Raw genomic sequence first — 15,226 nt, forward strand, 5'->3', positions numbered from 1 at the left:
ATGGCATTAATTAGGTCTCTTTCTTTTAACCCTTTTTTTTCTTCAGTCATCATGAAAAGGGCAAATGATAGATATCCTGTCTCTTAGAAACTGTAGATGTGGGTAGTGTTTGTAGAAAAAGGTGTACATTTCAGCCACAGAAGTGTCAGTTCCTCAGTATCTCTGCTCATATGTTCACCATGTTTTGTTGATATCTCTCATCTTAGTGGTTGGTCAGCAAATCTGCACATCTTACCTATATATATATATATTTTTTCAAAGCTTAGTGTTTACATTTTATGTAAAAAAAAAACCGCACAATATTTTGTATTACTTAAGACACACTTAATCCTCACTTAAAATGACAACTCAGCTACCCAGAACACAAACTAGATTTCATAAATTTTGAGTATTAAATTTCATGTGTATTAGTAATAATTAGCATAGTTCCTTAGTTTTCTCATCAGATCCTCTTTATACTCAGGGTAACCAATCTACCTTGCCATGAATCATTGTAACCCAGAGAAAATTAGAAACAAAGAAACAGATAAACATTTAGTTAGCCAGAAGAGTATGAACTACCTGACAGTCTGACAAACCAGAGAGGAGAAAGTAAGGAAAACATAATCAGACAGGAAAACTTAAAAGAAAGAAAAAATCAGTTTCTAACCATTTTGGATAGGGATTTATAGCCTCAGAGGGCTTTGTTATGTAACAAAGGCCGACGTTTGCAATAATAGGCTGATTTAGAGCAGTATATTTTAGGATGACATGGAGCAGAATAATCCATTTTATTTTTTCATTTTTTATTAAAAAATTTTTTTTTAACATTCATTTCTGAGAGACAGAGACATAGCATGAGCGGAAGGGGCAGAGAGAGAGGGAGACAGAATCCAAAGCAGGCTCCAGGCTCCAAGCTCTCAGCACAGAGCCCAACACAGGGCTCAAAGCCATGAACCGTGAAATCATGACCTGAGCCAAAGTTGGACACTTAACGGACTCAGCCATTCAGGCGCCCCAGAATAATCCATTTTAGATACAGGTCCATCAAAACTGATTAAAATAAAATATCTTAATGTTTAATATGTGTAATTATCAGGAAATTTTATGTAATGTGGAATCCTTCATTCTGTCAGCCAGGTAGGATAATTGAGGTATCAATATATTTATATAGTATTTCTCAGCTTGCTCCCCCTTTTGCCAATGTGAAAGAATTTTCTGATAAAATCTTACTAAAATTTTATTCACACTGATTTAGTTTGAACTTTGAACTTCACATTTATCTTTCATATATTTTTAAGAATCAGTCTTTGTTCAGATTTCCTTTTAGACAAAATCCAAAAATAGCATGTTGATTAAAGACCAAAATTGTTTTTATGGTGTTCTTTTTAAATTCAGTATGTTTTTTAAAGAAAATAATCCCTTATAAAAAGCTCATTCTTCATGAATAGGGTAAATACTCATATATATTTACTTTTGAGGTTTTGGAAAATGTGTTTGGTATGCTTTGTAGATTTTTCTGTGCCAGGCAATTTATCTTTTCCTACATATCAAATATTTATGGCAGATTTTTGGAGAGTGAATCAATTTTAATCCGGTTGTGTTAGAACTAGAAACCAGAGGAAATACAATTAGCTGTGATGGAAAATACCAGCAAATTATGGCACATGGTATGCTTCATTTATATCACTTAAAACATATATATCCCTTTAGGTATTTACTATTAATTGTAATGGGAATTACAGTTGTAAATTTTGAAAAATTGGATGCTCCGTGCATTTGAAATGTGTTCAGGTTTCTGCAGATTTGACTTTTTAAAAAGGTTTAAAATACTAGGGTTAAGCATTAAACTTATCATTCTGTGCTGTTTCTCTTTAACTGCAGACCCTGCTACATGGAAAAACTCAAGACACCTTTCTAAAGGTTTCCTTTATCCATTGTTTTTGGCCCTTTTTTTTCTAGTATGCCTGCATGTGTGCTTACGTACTCTTACAGGCTGTGTGCATTATTTTTCTTCCATTTTTATTTGCCTATCCACATTGATTGTAGGTGGTTCTTGTTACCTTTTGGCATTGCATCAGAATGCAGGGTTTTTTTTTGGTGGTGAATGTAATTTATTTTATTTTTATTTTTAAAAACATGCTTGTTAAGCCAGACCTCTTTTAAACGATAAGGTAAATTAACCCCCCCCCCCTTTGGTATGTAGTAGCTGTCTCTGTGAGTTCTGTTCACCTAGATTACTCCAGTCCTCCAATGAGACTTCTTGGAAGAAGGTACTAAGCTTCAAGTAGGTGAGCATTTTATTAGCAAAAAGGATCCAGTTTTATTTACTTATTTCCACCAAAGAATTGAATCACTTTTTCTTCAATATTTATTTAACTTTTAGTCATTTTTATTTTGATTTCAGGTGACCGATATGAGTTATTCATGAACTCAGTCATTAGGATACTTAGAACTCTGAATTTGGCAAAAGCAGAATAGCTGTGCTTAGGGGAGGCAGTTTGGTTACTTTTCTACAATTAAACATTTCTAGTTTTTCTGAGAAAAATAGAACAAAACTTGCTCGCCAAGATTTAGACCACTTGAAACAGTGCCCACAGTGAATTATATTTTCCTTTTTTTTCAGGAAGTGCAGGAAGAACAGACCTATTACTGGAAACTCATGGAGAGTAGCGACTCCATACAGTACATATGCTAGGGTCTGTCTGTCTCCTCCCACCCACAAACACTCATTTCATTTCTTTCTAACCTTCATTTCCAAGGGAAAACATAGTCTTGGCCCTGGTGGGAAAATCACCTTGAAAGTACATATAAGTTACAGGATAATTTTGCACTACTGAGAGAACTCTTTAAAGGAACAGCAAATTGTGACTTTATAGGTAACCAGCAGGAAACCAAATTTAAGAGAAAAAAGTTTCATTTACGTATTGCAAATTTTTACCTTGAGTTATTTGTGTAAATCTATTACATGTGCTTTTTGCATTACTCAGTAGGATTCTTAGTTTTTCTTCTGTTAGCCATTTGCTTCAGTTACTTTCATTGTATAAACTGCTTTTATGTGTAAGATATTTAAAAACAAAGCATATACTTTTACCATAATATAATTACATACAAAATATGAAGAGAAATGAACAATTTTATTTGCAGACTCTAGATTTCAAATCTAAATTTCAAAAGGAAGATCTGTGAGTAACTCTCAAGTCATTTTTTGAAATATATGATAGTTTCTAAAATATGAAAGTATAATTTAGGAGATCTTAAAATACTGCTTGTCAGTGGCAAAATAGGAACAAATAATATTGTGTTGCCTTTTTGAATTCCTAAGATAAAAAGGTAATTGCTATAGTTTCCAATAAATGGAGTTTTTCTTTTTCTAGGGGTTGAAGCAGAAGAATGGGGTAAATTTCTTCACACCAAAAATAAGGTAATCGATCACACAAGAATATTATGAAGAGATAATATGTTGATACATTTTTTTTGTACAAGTAGTTGATAATTTAGTTTCTTACGATTGGCAGTGTGTTATGTTATCTTGAAGCAACTGCTCCTTGTAAAATAAATCTTATCTTATTAGTAACATTTCTAACCATAGCAGTTTATTTGGAAGACACTTTATGTTGAGCCTTATTGTAATGTGGAAATTAACTGTTGTGGGATCAGGCAGCTTTGAAAAGCTCATGTAAACTAAGACTCCTTGGCTTAGAAAATACATGTATATATTAGAATTTACTAGTTCTCTGAAGCAGATCTGTAGACATCCTTGAAATTTATCAACCCCTCACTTAAGAACTGTTGATCTTATCATGAATGTTGTCCTTTTTGTTTCAATAATTTTTAGCTTTACACGGATTTTGATGAAATTCGACAAGAAATTGAAAACGAAACAGAAAGGATTTCGGGAAATAATAAGGTAGGCATCTTTTTAGAGTTAGAATGTATAAACCTCAGTACATATATCATTGAGAGTATTCCGTGTATAATGTGTTATGGGCATTGTAAATTCATAGTCCTGGTCTTTGAAACTAATGGAGTATTTTCACAAATATATAAAAACCTTACTTAAAATCTCTTTTGTTTCTTAGAGCTTTCATATACTATCAAATATTTCATTTAGATGATTGTTTATCTTGTGATTTATATATCACTTATATAATTTTTGTATTTAATATTGCTATAGTAAGTTATTTTTTTCTGATGGATTGATTGTACTCTAACTCAAGAAGCATTATGTAACTTAGGAGATTTTGAAGAGCTCTCTTACCTGAGTAAGGCTAGATTTACTTACGAAAGTAAAGAGAGAAGTTTTCTTTGATGAAAATGAAAACTAATGTTAACAACTTAATTCCTGTTTCCTAACATTGTGAAAATTAAAAAAAAAAATGTGTCTAAGATGCCATTAATGTTGACACCAGGCACTGTCACTGCTTCTCATAAATGCTTCTGTTTTCTCTCCTTTCTTTATCCTTAACTATCTTTCTGTTTCCTTCCTTTTTTCTTTTCTTTTTTTTTTTTAACCTCCATTCTTGTATTATCCAAAGGCTATTTAATCCAGCAAATGGGCCCTGGCCTAGTACTAATATTCGACAAGTATTCACTGAGCCCTTTGATCTGCCAGATGTTGTGCTGAAGAGGTTGTCCTGACACAAAGACATTTTTGAGCCACGTCAGTTCTTCATGTCTAGTCAGGATATTTGTCTCTCTGACTAAGCTTTGTTCATTATTGAACTCTGGGCTGGTAACCTTTGAGTTGCTGCTGCTGCTGCTACCATACTTCCTGAATTTCTAATGATTGTGTTGTATAGGAGAGGTAGAAAAAGTGGCAGCAAACTAGATTAGCTTGTTGTCTGTCCTGTAATTATATCAGGGATAATTTTATTAATGATAGTACCAGTCTGAAGTCTCTCCTGTGTTCCCATGGATTTACTGAACTTAGGAATTGGTGGTAATTTTACATAGGGCTAGAATTTATAATGGATGTGACTAGTGTTTCAGAAAGGAAAATTTTAAACTAGACTGAATGCCATGAAAGATGGAGTCTGTATACCGACAAGATGTTTAATTTACGGTGGGGATGTGATATACTTACCTAGCAGGTTTTCTCACCCACAGTGTCCAAAAGATGAGAAGTCCCCTACCCCCAAATCTGTGAAAAATCTCTTCTTTCCTAAATCATGTTTGTAATGAAGTAAATGATACTTTGATCTTATGTAAGTAATTTCATATGTATAAATATCTAAATGATTTCATATGCCTAACATAAAGCCCTGAGGGATTTAAAATATTTATGAGATTGGAGTTGTAAAGGCATTTGAGCAAAGCTTTGTATTGGACATGAGAAGGGAATGCCTGAGAAGTACACAAGCTGGGTAGGTATGCTGAATATCAGCACATGACTTTGGAACACTGATGTGTTTGAAATAGAAAAGTAGTTTGGAGTTATCTAATATAACTCAGAGTAAAGGATGTTTCAAAAAAGCTCTCTGTGAAATTAAAATTTTCAGTGGGTGTGTATGAAGGAAGATAAAAGGTAGGTAGATGAGAGGACATTTTAAAGGATAAAGAAGGGCATATGCAAAGACGAATGCACATTTTCTATGTGCCTTTTTACATGTAGCTGACTCAGCTCTAAAACTTGTAGAGGGCCAGTGGTGAAGAGAAGGCAGTGTGTATAATGATCTCAGTCTAGGGAAATAAAGGTATCTCTCACTATCCAAATTCTACTATTTGAATTCAGGAATCTGAAGATGCAGATAAATTTTCTGAGGAGTCTCTTAGAATATATGCTTTTGCTACCTGATATTCAAAGATTAGGAACCAAGTTGATGTGGATAACTTGTTACCTATGCCTCACTGTCTACTCAAGAACCTCATAAATTTGGATAGTGACACAGTGTTCTTTTGTTCAGCACTAAGTCTATTAAACGTACTTAAGAAATTGTATCTGTCTAGAACCCAGAGAAAAGAATGTGGAATAATAAAGGGGAAATAAATTTTGCATATTAATGTTACAGGATTGAGTAACCTTATAACCTGCTATATGGCTGGCTGGCTGCCTTACTTCCCATGGGTTTCATCAGGTTTTGATTGCTGAAATGTTTTAGGGATCATGGTTTAATTTGTATCTGAAAGCATCTAGAGTCTGTCTACTTGAAATGAGATGTACTTGGCATTTTTATATTTCAATGAAATTTTAATGTGATTTTAATGTATTTTAAAACTTATTTTTAGGGAGTAAGCCCTGAGCCAATTCATCTTAAGATTTTTTCACCCAATGTTGTCAATCTGACACTTGTGGATTTGCCAGGAATGACCAAGGTAAAGATTAGTTGTTACTCATCGTGGATTTGGTCATGTTTGTTTTCACTCGAACAAATGTGGTTTTTACTTGACCTTATATGAGAATAATCAGCCTTTTTTTTTTTTTTCCAGTCAACTTGATCTAGCAGCATTGATATAGTTGAGCCCTCCCTTCTCCTTGAAACACTTTCTTTACTTGGCTTCCACGACACCATACTCTGCAGGTTTCTCTCCAGCATCCCTGTCCACTCCTTCTCTGTCTCTTTTGCTGGTTTCTTATCTTCCCAGTGTTAACAGTGAGTGCCTAGAGCTCAGTTTTTAGACCTCTGGTCAAGTGGGTACACTTACCCCCCCTTGATGATTTCGTCTAAACGTATGGGTTTAAATACGTGAATGTCTGTATGTTGACAGCATTTAAACATCTCCAGACTTTTATAACTGTCTATTTGGCATGTCCACACAAGTGTCTAGTAGACGTTTCAAACTTGTTATGTCACGTGCTAAATTTCTGACCTATCCCTCAAGCTGACTTGATCCTGCTATAATCTCCCCCAACTAAATAAATGGCAACCCTCTTCTGTCAGTCGCTTAGCCAAAAAGTTTGTAGTCAGCCTTGATACTTTTGTATTCCACACCACTCTGTGAGCAGATCTTTTTGGCTCTCCTTACATTTAAAGTATATCTAGAACTCTGTTGTATATACAGATTTGTAGCTACCATCCTAATCTAGCCACTGTCATCTCACCTGCATTACTGCAACAGCCTCCTAACAGGTCTTCCTCATAATCTGTTAAGTAATCAGCCAGAATGATGCTATTAAGGTAAAAATTAGATTGTGTCATTCCTTGGCTCAAAATCTCTCCATTGGCTTTTCATTTCATTCACAGTAAAAGCTTAAGTTCTAAAAAGAGATTTAAAGTATCCTGTTACTCTTCTCTTTCTGTTCCAGTGTTCTGACCTTATCATTCATCTTGCTGGAATATTCTTCCACTAGATATCTGCATGTAACTCTCCCTTATCTCCTTCAGTTTCTGGCCATTCTCTCAAATGTCATTATCTGAGTGAGTTCTTCCCTCATTATTTAAAAGCATAATCTGATTTCAAATAATTATCAGTCTCTTTTTACTTAATGACTGCCATGACATATGTGTAGACATATGTAGAACAGTGCCTGAAATATATTAGGCTGCCAGTAAATATTTGGTAATTGAATGAATGAATGAATAAATGAATGAATGAATGAATTTGTCTCTAGGAATTAACACCGACCAATTCTTCACACAGTAAACTTCTGATATCTGCAAGAGGTACATTTTGAGGCTTTCACATATTACCAAATGCATACATACCACTACTAGTAGTATGTATATACTTTCTTCATTTTAACTGTAAATGGAGTAATGCCCACATTCTGTAGATTAAGTGAGGGGAGGCCGAGTTGATTTTTATTACTAGTTCCTTCTTCATTTCTCTTCGGTTCAGGTGCCTGTGGGTGATCAACCTAAGGATATTGAGCTTCAAATCCGAGAGCTCATTCTTCGCTTCATCAGTAATCCAAATTCCATCATCCTTGCTGTCACTGCTGCTAATACCGATATGGCCACATCAGAGGCCCTTAAGATTTCAAGAGAGGTAGATCCAGACGGTAAGGACAAATGTTTATATTTAATGAGATATGGTTGGTTAACAGTGGTAAATCTACCCTCAAGAAAGGAATATTTTTAAAAGGAATATCAAACTGTTAATACAGATTTAAAAAACAATGTGCTCCTATTCTGCTTATAATTACAAATAGAGATTCGGATGGAAAATAAAGTTTTAATGGGTTAGTTGCTGTATAGTCAAGGCAAAAATACTTAACATCATGTCCATATTTGTAATGGTTACCTGATGACTTTAAAATAAAAATATGAGGGCAACCTGGGTGGCTCAGTCAGTTAAGTATCTGACTTCAGCTCAGGTCATGATCTCAGAGCTCGTGGGTTCGAGCCCTGCATTGGGCTCTGTGCTGACAGCTCAGAGCCTGGAGCCTACTTTGGATTCTGTGTCTCCCTCTCTTCTGCCCCGGCCCTGCTCATGCTGTGTCTTTCTACCCTTCAAAAATAAATAAACATTAAAAACAATTTTTTTTAAATAATAAGATGGCTTTTCAAGGACGGTTTGTTTTGTAGAAATAAAATGATTTAGATTTTTGACTAGCTGACTTCTAAGAATAATTAACTCATAATTGATCATTGTCGATTATGATACAGTAGCTAATTGTGGTTATCTACATTCCGCAGAGGTAGAAAACATTTAGACAGACATAAGGCAGAGGAAATTCTTAGAAATAAAGGTAAAATCCTTTTATGAAGTATTCATAACCCCAAGGATTAGTTCATACTGTGGATCATTGTATGATAGTTGACTAATGCTGTGATATACATCTCATAGTATATATACAATGGCAGCTTATAAGAGAGTAATTATTATTGCTGCTAATAAATGTAGCTTTGCTCCACATAGGATCTAATTTTTTTACTGGAGTATTTGGGGGTTCTGTGGGCTGTGTCCTGTTTTCTTTTTTCTTGCTTTGAAGAAGAATTTGAAATAAAAATTTGGTAGGAAAAGTTAATGCTAAGGCTACTAATTAAAATTCCCATAAACAGTAATTTTTAAAAGTATTTTTATTTAATTTAAAGCTTTTAAGAAGTGTTTACCACATGTTCATGTTAGATTGGAGGATAAGCTCTAGGGGCTCCTGGCTGGCTCAGACGGTGGAGCATACGACTCTTGATCTCAAGGTCATGAGTTTGAGCCCCACATTGTGGGTAGAGTTTACTTAAAAAATAATAGTAAGAAATAAATTAATTAAGCTCTATCAAAAGGTTTATTTAAATTTTACATTTATCATTTAAACTGTTAAGCATTTTATATGCCTTCTATTTTAAACTGACCTTTGAGCCATAAATAGGATCATACTTTTGATCTAGTAATTTTTTTTTTTTTTTAAGTTTATTTGTTTTGGAAGAGAGAAAGTGGGATAGGGGAAGAGAGAGGGAGAGAGTGAATCCCAAGGAGGCTCTACACTGTCAGCACAGAGCCCATTGCGGGGCTCGATCTCACGAACTGCAAGATCATGACCTGAACCACAGTCAAGAGTCGACTGAGCCACCCAGGCAACCCTTGATCTAGGAATCTGAATCCGGTCATATATTGTAAAGAAATAGTCCCATCGAGTATTATTTATAGTGTCAAAAAATTAAATTCAACTTAATATATGGCCCATAGTAGGACTGATTAAGATTATAATAGATTAAGATAATAATAGATTATTAAGGTAGTGATGGGTCGGGAATCATTAAAAAGGATGATTTTGTAGATGTGAAGCAATGTTGAAAATGCCGTATGTAAAATTAGACACTGTGCAGAGCAGCTGCGGTTCTTACACATTACTGGTGGGAATGGTACCGGCCACTTTGAAGCGGTTTGTCAGTTTCTTAAAAAGTTCAGTCAGTACCACTCCTAGACATTTACCCATGTTAAATGAAAACCTATTATTTGTATCTCCTAAAACTGGAAACAACCCAAATGTTTCTCAAAGTACAGTATATCCGTACCATGGAACACTGCTTTGCAATGAAAAAGAATGAATTATTGATATATGCAACAACACGGATGACTCTCAAGTGCATTATGTCAAGTGAAAGAAGCCAGAGTCAAAAGGCTATATATATGTATATGATTCTATTTATGTCATATTCTGGAAAAGCAAATCTAGGAATAGAAAAGGGGTTTGAGGGGCACCTGGGTGGCTCAGTCGGTTGGGCCTCCGACTTCGGCTCAGGTCATGATCTGGCGGTTCGTGGGTTTGAGCCCCGTGTCGTGTTCTGTGCTGACGGCTCAAAGTCTGGAGCCTGCTTTGGGTTCTGTGTCTCCCTCTCTCTCTGCGCCTCTCTCTCTCCCTCTGTCTCAAATAAACATTGAAAAAAAATTTTTTTAAAGAAAAGGGGTTTGATTGGGTGGTAGTACAAATAACTTTGGGGGGAAGTGATACAACTGTTTTGTCTTGAGGTGGAAGTGACATAACTCTTTTGCATTTATCAAAACTCCTGGAACTATACAACAGGAGTGAGTAAATTTTAAATAGATTTTTAAAATACTTATAAAAAATGAGCCCTAAGAGCTAATAAAAAACACTATATGTGAAAAATTTTTTTAATTTTACATGATGATTAAAATAAGTTATTTTTTATAATTTTCTATTTTTTTAAAAGTTTATTTATTTTTGAAAGAGAGAGAGAGAGAGAGAAAGAGAAAACAGGGGAGGGGAGGAGTGGAGACAGAGAAAGAGAATCCCAAGCAGGCTCGAGCCCAGTGCAGAGTTCAAACTCATGAACCACGAGATCGTGACCTGAACTGAAATCAAGAGTCAGATGCTTAACTAACTGAGCCACCCAGGTGCTGCCCCTAAAGTAAGTTTTTAAAAAGTATTTGTGGGTTAAGCATCCAACTCTTGATTTCAGCTCAGGTCATGAACTCGTGGTTTGTGAGATGGAGCCCCGATTCTGGCTTGGCACTGACCCCACAGAGCCTGCTTGGGATTCTCTTACCCTCTCTCTCTGCACTTGCCCAGCTTGCCCTCTCTCTGTCTCTGTCTCAAAATAAATAAACTTTTAAAAGTATCTATAAGCAAAGGCTGGAAAAATACTGTCAAAATGATGACAGAAGTAACGTTAAGGAGGGATTATAGATGAGGATTTTTCTTTATTAATACTGAATAGCTTTATTTAATGGATCAATATCTTTTCTTTTTTGCATTTACCAGGTCGCAGAACCTTAGCTGTAATCACTAAACTTGACCTCATGGATGCGGGTACTGATGCCATGGATGTATTGATGGGAAGGGTTATACCAGTCAAACTTGGAATAATTGGAGTAGTTAACAGGTTAGCAATCAAGAATGGGATAATAATTGCAGCATTCCCATTTCAGAGCAAATCTGAATTTTAAAAAGTAATCTAAAATGTGATATGATCCCTCTTTTTCCCTTTTACTGTAACTGTGGTATTGTTAGGAATTCAGTGCTCTAAAGGGAGAAAAGATCCACTAAAGCCTCCTGTGGGTGTTTGTAATGGAAAGGATTTTTAAAGTAAGCAGTGCTATAAAGTGGAAGAAAATTTAATAGCGAGGCTTGAAAAATTCCTGCCTATTGTGTTATGTATGAGGAGTGCACTGGATAAGCAAAAAGAGTATTATTTAAATTTGCATGCAATCAAGAAAGAGTTTGTTAAGATGGTAGGATGTTAATAAATTGGTTTAACACCTCTGGCGTTAGTGATTGATCCTTTGTATTTGCCAGGATGTGACTTGGAGAAATTTTATTAAAGGTATTCTAATAATGAATAGCTGGTATTAAAAATTGTGGAAAGGAAACTACTACTGAGCGTCTAATTATGTTTTAGAGACTTTACTGTGAGCAGTTTGCAAATGGTATCTCTTTGAACCCTTACAGCATCACTGTGAGGTAGGTGTTGGTGTCTATTTTATAATTAGAAGGCTCAAGTTTTATATCTCCCAAAGTCACATGGTGAAAGCAGATTTCAAATGAAGCACTCTCTTAGTCCAAAGCCTTTATAAAGTAGGCAGCACTGAAATTAACAGGAGATCCAGGTTCTAGTCCTAGTTTGTCTCTAAACTAGATATATAATGTGGGCTTAAATGACACCTAACATGTTTGGGTTTCAGGCCTTTTAAAATGATACTGCTTTTCTCTCCCTCAAAAAGTAAATGAATAGATAAATAAAGGGATGCCTGGGTGGCTCATTTTGTTAAGTGTCCAACTCTTGATTTCAGCTCAAGTGAGATCGAGGCCTGAGGTTGGGCTCCATGCTAGGTGTGGAGCCTGCTTAAGATTCTCTGTCACCCTCTCTCTCTGCCCCTTCTCCACTTGCACTCCCTCCCTCTCTCTCTCTCTCAAAAAAAAAAAAAAAAAAAAAAAAAAAAAAAAAATTTAAACAAATAAATAAAATGAAAATGTTTTTACTAAGTGATATCCAAGATCTCTTTCAGTTGTCTGCTTTATTCGTATGTCCTAACTCTCCTATACTTTGACTTCTCTTTTTGTTTTCTTTCTTTTGTGTGTGTGTGTGTGTGTGTGTGTGTGTGTGTGTGTTTAATTCCCACTCACTTTTCATGCGAGCTGGTGGTATAAAACTGTTGCATTTGTAGTTGACTGCTCTTCAAAGTTAATTATTTTTGGTAGAAATCCATTGCCTGTCCATGGATAAAATATACAGCTGGCTATCATGCTTATACTTTTTTCACATGTCTATCCCTGTTACTTAAGAGTACTGCTTTTGACTATAGTGAATGGTAGTCCTAAACTATTCAGGCATTATTTACTTACAAGTCACAGATTGAATATAGGCTGAAGTACTTAACATGTGACCTTGGGTAGGTTAATGTCCCTGAGCCTCAGTTCCTTTGGCATAAAATGGAATAATACCTATTGCATAGTATTACTGCAAGAATTAAATAAAACAATCCGTATCAGGCATTACAAACAATGCTTGGTGCTATCATCATCATCATCATCATCATCATCCAAGGTATGTAGAAGACCTCAGTTGACTTTAGTTGAAAGGTTTTGTTATTTTTCAACCTTAGGAGCCAGCTAGACATTAACAATAAGAAGAGTGTAACTGATTCAATCCGTGATGAATATGCTTTTCTTCAAAAGAAATACCCATCCCTGGCTAATAGAAATGGAACAAAGTATCTTGCTAGGACTCTGAACAGGTAACATTTTTACCTCTTGAAAAATGAGATTTTGTTGGTTTGTTTGTTTGCTTGCCAGTAGGTGTCTGAGAGCTCTCATTTTTAGTTCTTTATATTTTCATAATGTTCTTATGTATATCGTTTCAGGTCTTGTTTCTTGTATGTAGGTTCTTGTAATATAGATATCTTTTTTTATTGGGGTGGTTGGCATTAAATTATGGAGTTTAGAAATGCGCAAGGGAATTTTAAGACATCTTAATTATGAAGTTCTTGACAGTCATTTATTTTTGGTGCTAGAACTAGATAACAAATGACTTAGTTTCCGCTTGGGATTTCAGGAACTTAATTAAAATTTATAATTTTTCACATAATCTAGTCTTATTTTTGGATGCCTTCTATTATTCATAAAAAGAATTTAAGGTATGTACCTTGAATTTCTTAATACCCACTGATGGTGGAGGGACTGGAAGACCTTTTTAGATAATTTATAAATGACTAAAATGAAAGCTGTTTTTTCTTTTGTCTTACTCTCTAAATAAAGGCTGATAGACTTGGATCTTAATAAGATTGATTTTCACTCTGCTAAGATAAGTCAGAAACAAAAATCATCTAGGTAGAATTATATTGAGTAGTTTACTTTCTTTGAGGTAATTGTAATGAATATAGAAATAATATGTTTCAGTTTCTATTTGATTCTCTTAGCAACTGCTATAATTTTATGGGTTGAAAGCAAATTTAAAGTGTCAATCAAGTTGTCTTTGTTCAGACTAAGTATTTATTTCTAGCCTAAAATTGCATTATTTCCTGCCAAGACAAATCATTTGACAGCTTTCACCATTATTGGCATTTTAAAAATTTGAGCTGTTTGGGGCTTCAAAATACACAGTTTTACTTTAAATCATTTTTTCTAACCTTTGTTAGGTTACTGATGCATCACATCAGAGACTGCTTACCAGAGCTGAAAACAAGAATAAATGTTCTAGCTGCTCAGTATCAGTCTCTCCTAAATAGCTATGGTGAACCTGTGGATGATAAAAGTGCTACTTTACTCCAGCTTATTACCAAATTTGCCACAGAATATTGTAACACTATTGAAGGAACCGCAAAATATATTGAAACTTCAGAGCTGTAAGTAAAAAAAATTTCTGTATGGATTTGGTTACCTGAATTGCTAGGTTACTTTAACTTTTATAATAGTGACTTTAAGTCTGAGATGATCTGATTGTGATTTATACTACCTGTAAAGTAGTATTTTGCATAGGATGATGTCTGATGTATGTGTAAAAATGCTCTGTAAACTAAGTATAAAGCACAGTAAAAATTTCAGGTTTTTTTTTTTAATAAAACTTTGATAAATCTTTAAAATATTTGGTAACTCCTTAAATGTTCATTTCTTTAATATACACACTGTAGTTATTCATGAAAAAAAGGAAGAAAATGAAGATAAAAATAATATATGACAAAATTACTTAATTCCACTAACTAGAAATACTCCCTGATAATTTTGGCATGAATCTAGACATTTTTCTATGCATTATAAATGCCTGTATTACACATCTTCAAAAATCAGATGCTATACACGCTATTTTGGAATCATTTTGTAAATCAACATATCACAAACAACTAATATTACTTACACATTTCTATTATCAATCTTAAAATTTACATAGTATTTTATTTTCTAGGTACACTCTCATTTCTTAAACCAGCACCTTACTACTGATACGTTGTTTTCATTTATACACAAATATAAAAAATGTTGTGATGGACTGTTTCCAGGGCATGTATCCAAGTAAACCCTTAGGATAAATTCCTAGAATGGAATTACTATGTCAAAGGTTATAACATCCTAAAAACCTCTTATTGTTGCCATTCTGTTAATAGATTGTATTAGCAATACATAAGAATGTTCATTTCTCTAAATTCTCACTTAAAAAAATCTTTTCATTTTGAAATAATTATAGACTTCCAGGAAGTTGCAAATAAATGTACAAGTAGGTCCTGTTAATCCTTCACCCCATCTTACCCAGTGTTGATATCTTGTATATAGCACAGTAACAAAATGAGAAAATGGACATTGGTACAACCCACAGAGCTTATTCAGATTTCACCACTCATGAAATTATATTTGCACTTTTGTGTGTTCTGTGTACTTTTGTGTGACCCAGGTGGCCTTATATAAGTGAGTTAA

General features: G+C 34.5%; 1 protein-coding gene across 9 annotated transcripts in view; it reads left to right on the forward strand.

Annotated features, from left to right (window-relative positions):
* The window catches only part of DNM1L (dynamin 1 like), a 49,671-nt gene that overhangs the window by 21,055 nt on the left and 13,390 nt on the right, over positions 1-15,226 (forward strand). For 5 of the 9 annotated variants that reach the window (XM_060657968.3, XM_060657972.3, XM_060657969.3 and 2 more), the window contains 7 exons: positions 3,357-3,403; positions 3,818-3,889; positions 6,208-6,294; positions 7,759-7,921; positions 11,084-11,204; positions 12,925-13,056; positions 13,957-14,163. In XM_060657968.3, the coding sequence (XP_060513951.3) occupies positions 3,357-3,403; positions 3,818-3,889; positions 6,208-6,294; positions 7,759-7,921; positions 11,084-11,204; positions 12,925-13,056; positions 13,957-14,163 (829 nt within the window). Of the gene's footprint in view, positions 1-1,863; positions 1,903-3,356; positions 3,404-3,817; positions 3,890-6,207; positions 6,295-7,758; positions 7,922-11,083; positions 11,205-12,924; positions 13,057-13,956; positions 14,164-15,226 lie in introns of all 9 variants that reach the window. The other 4 variants (XM_060657966.3, XM_060657970.3, XM_060657967.3 and 1 more) reach the window with 1 other exon arrangement.

This window comes from Panthera onca, chromosome B4 (assembly GCF_046562875.1).
Source record: "Panthera onca isolate mPanOnc1 chromosome B4, mPanOnc1 haplotype 2, whole genome shotgun sequence".
Classification (NCBI taxonomy): Eukaryota; Metazoa; Chordata; class Mammalia; order Carnivora; family Felidae; genus Panthera; species Panthera onca.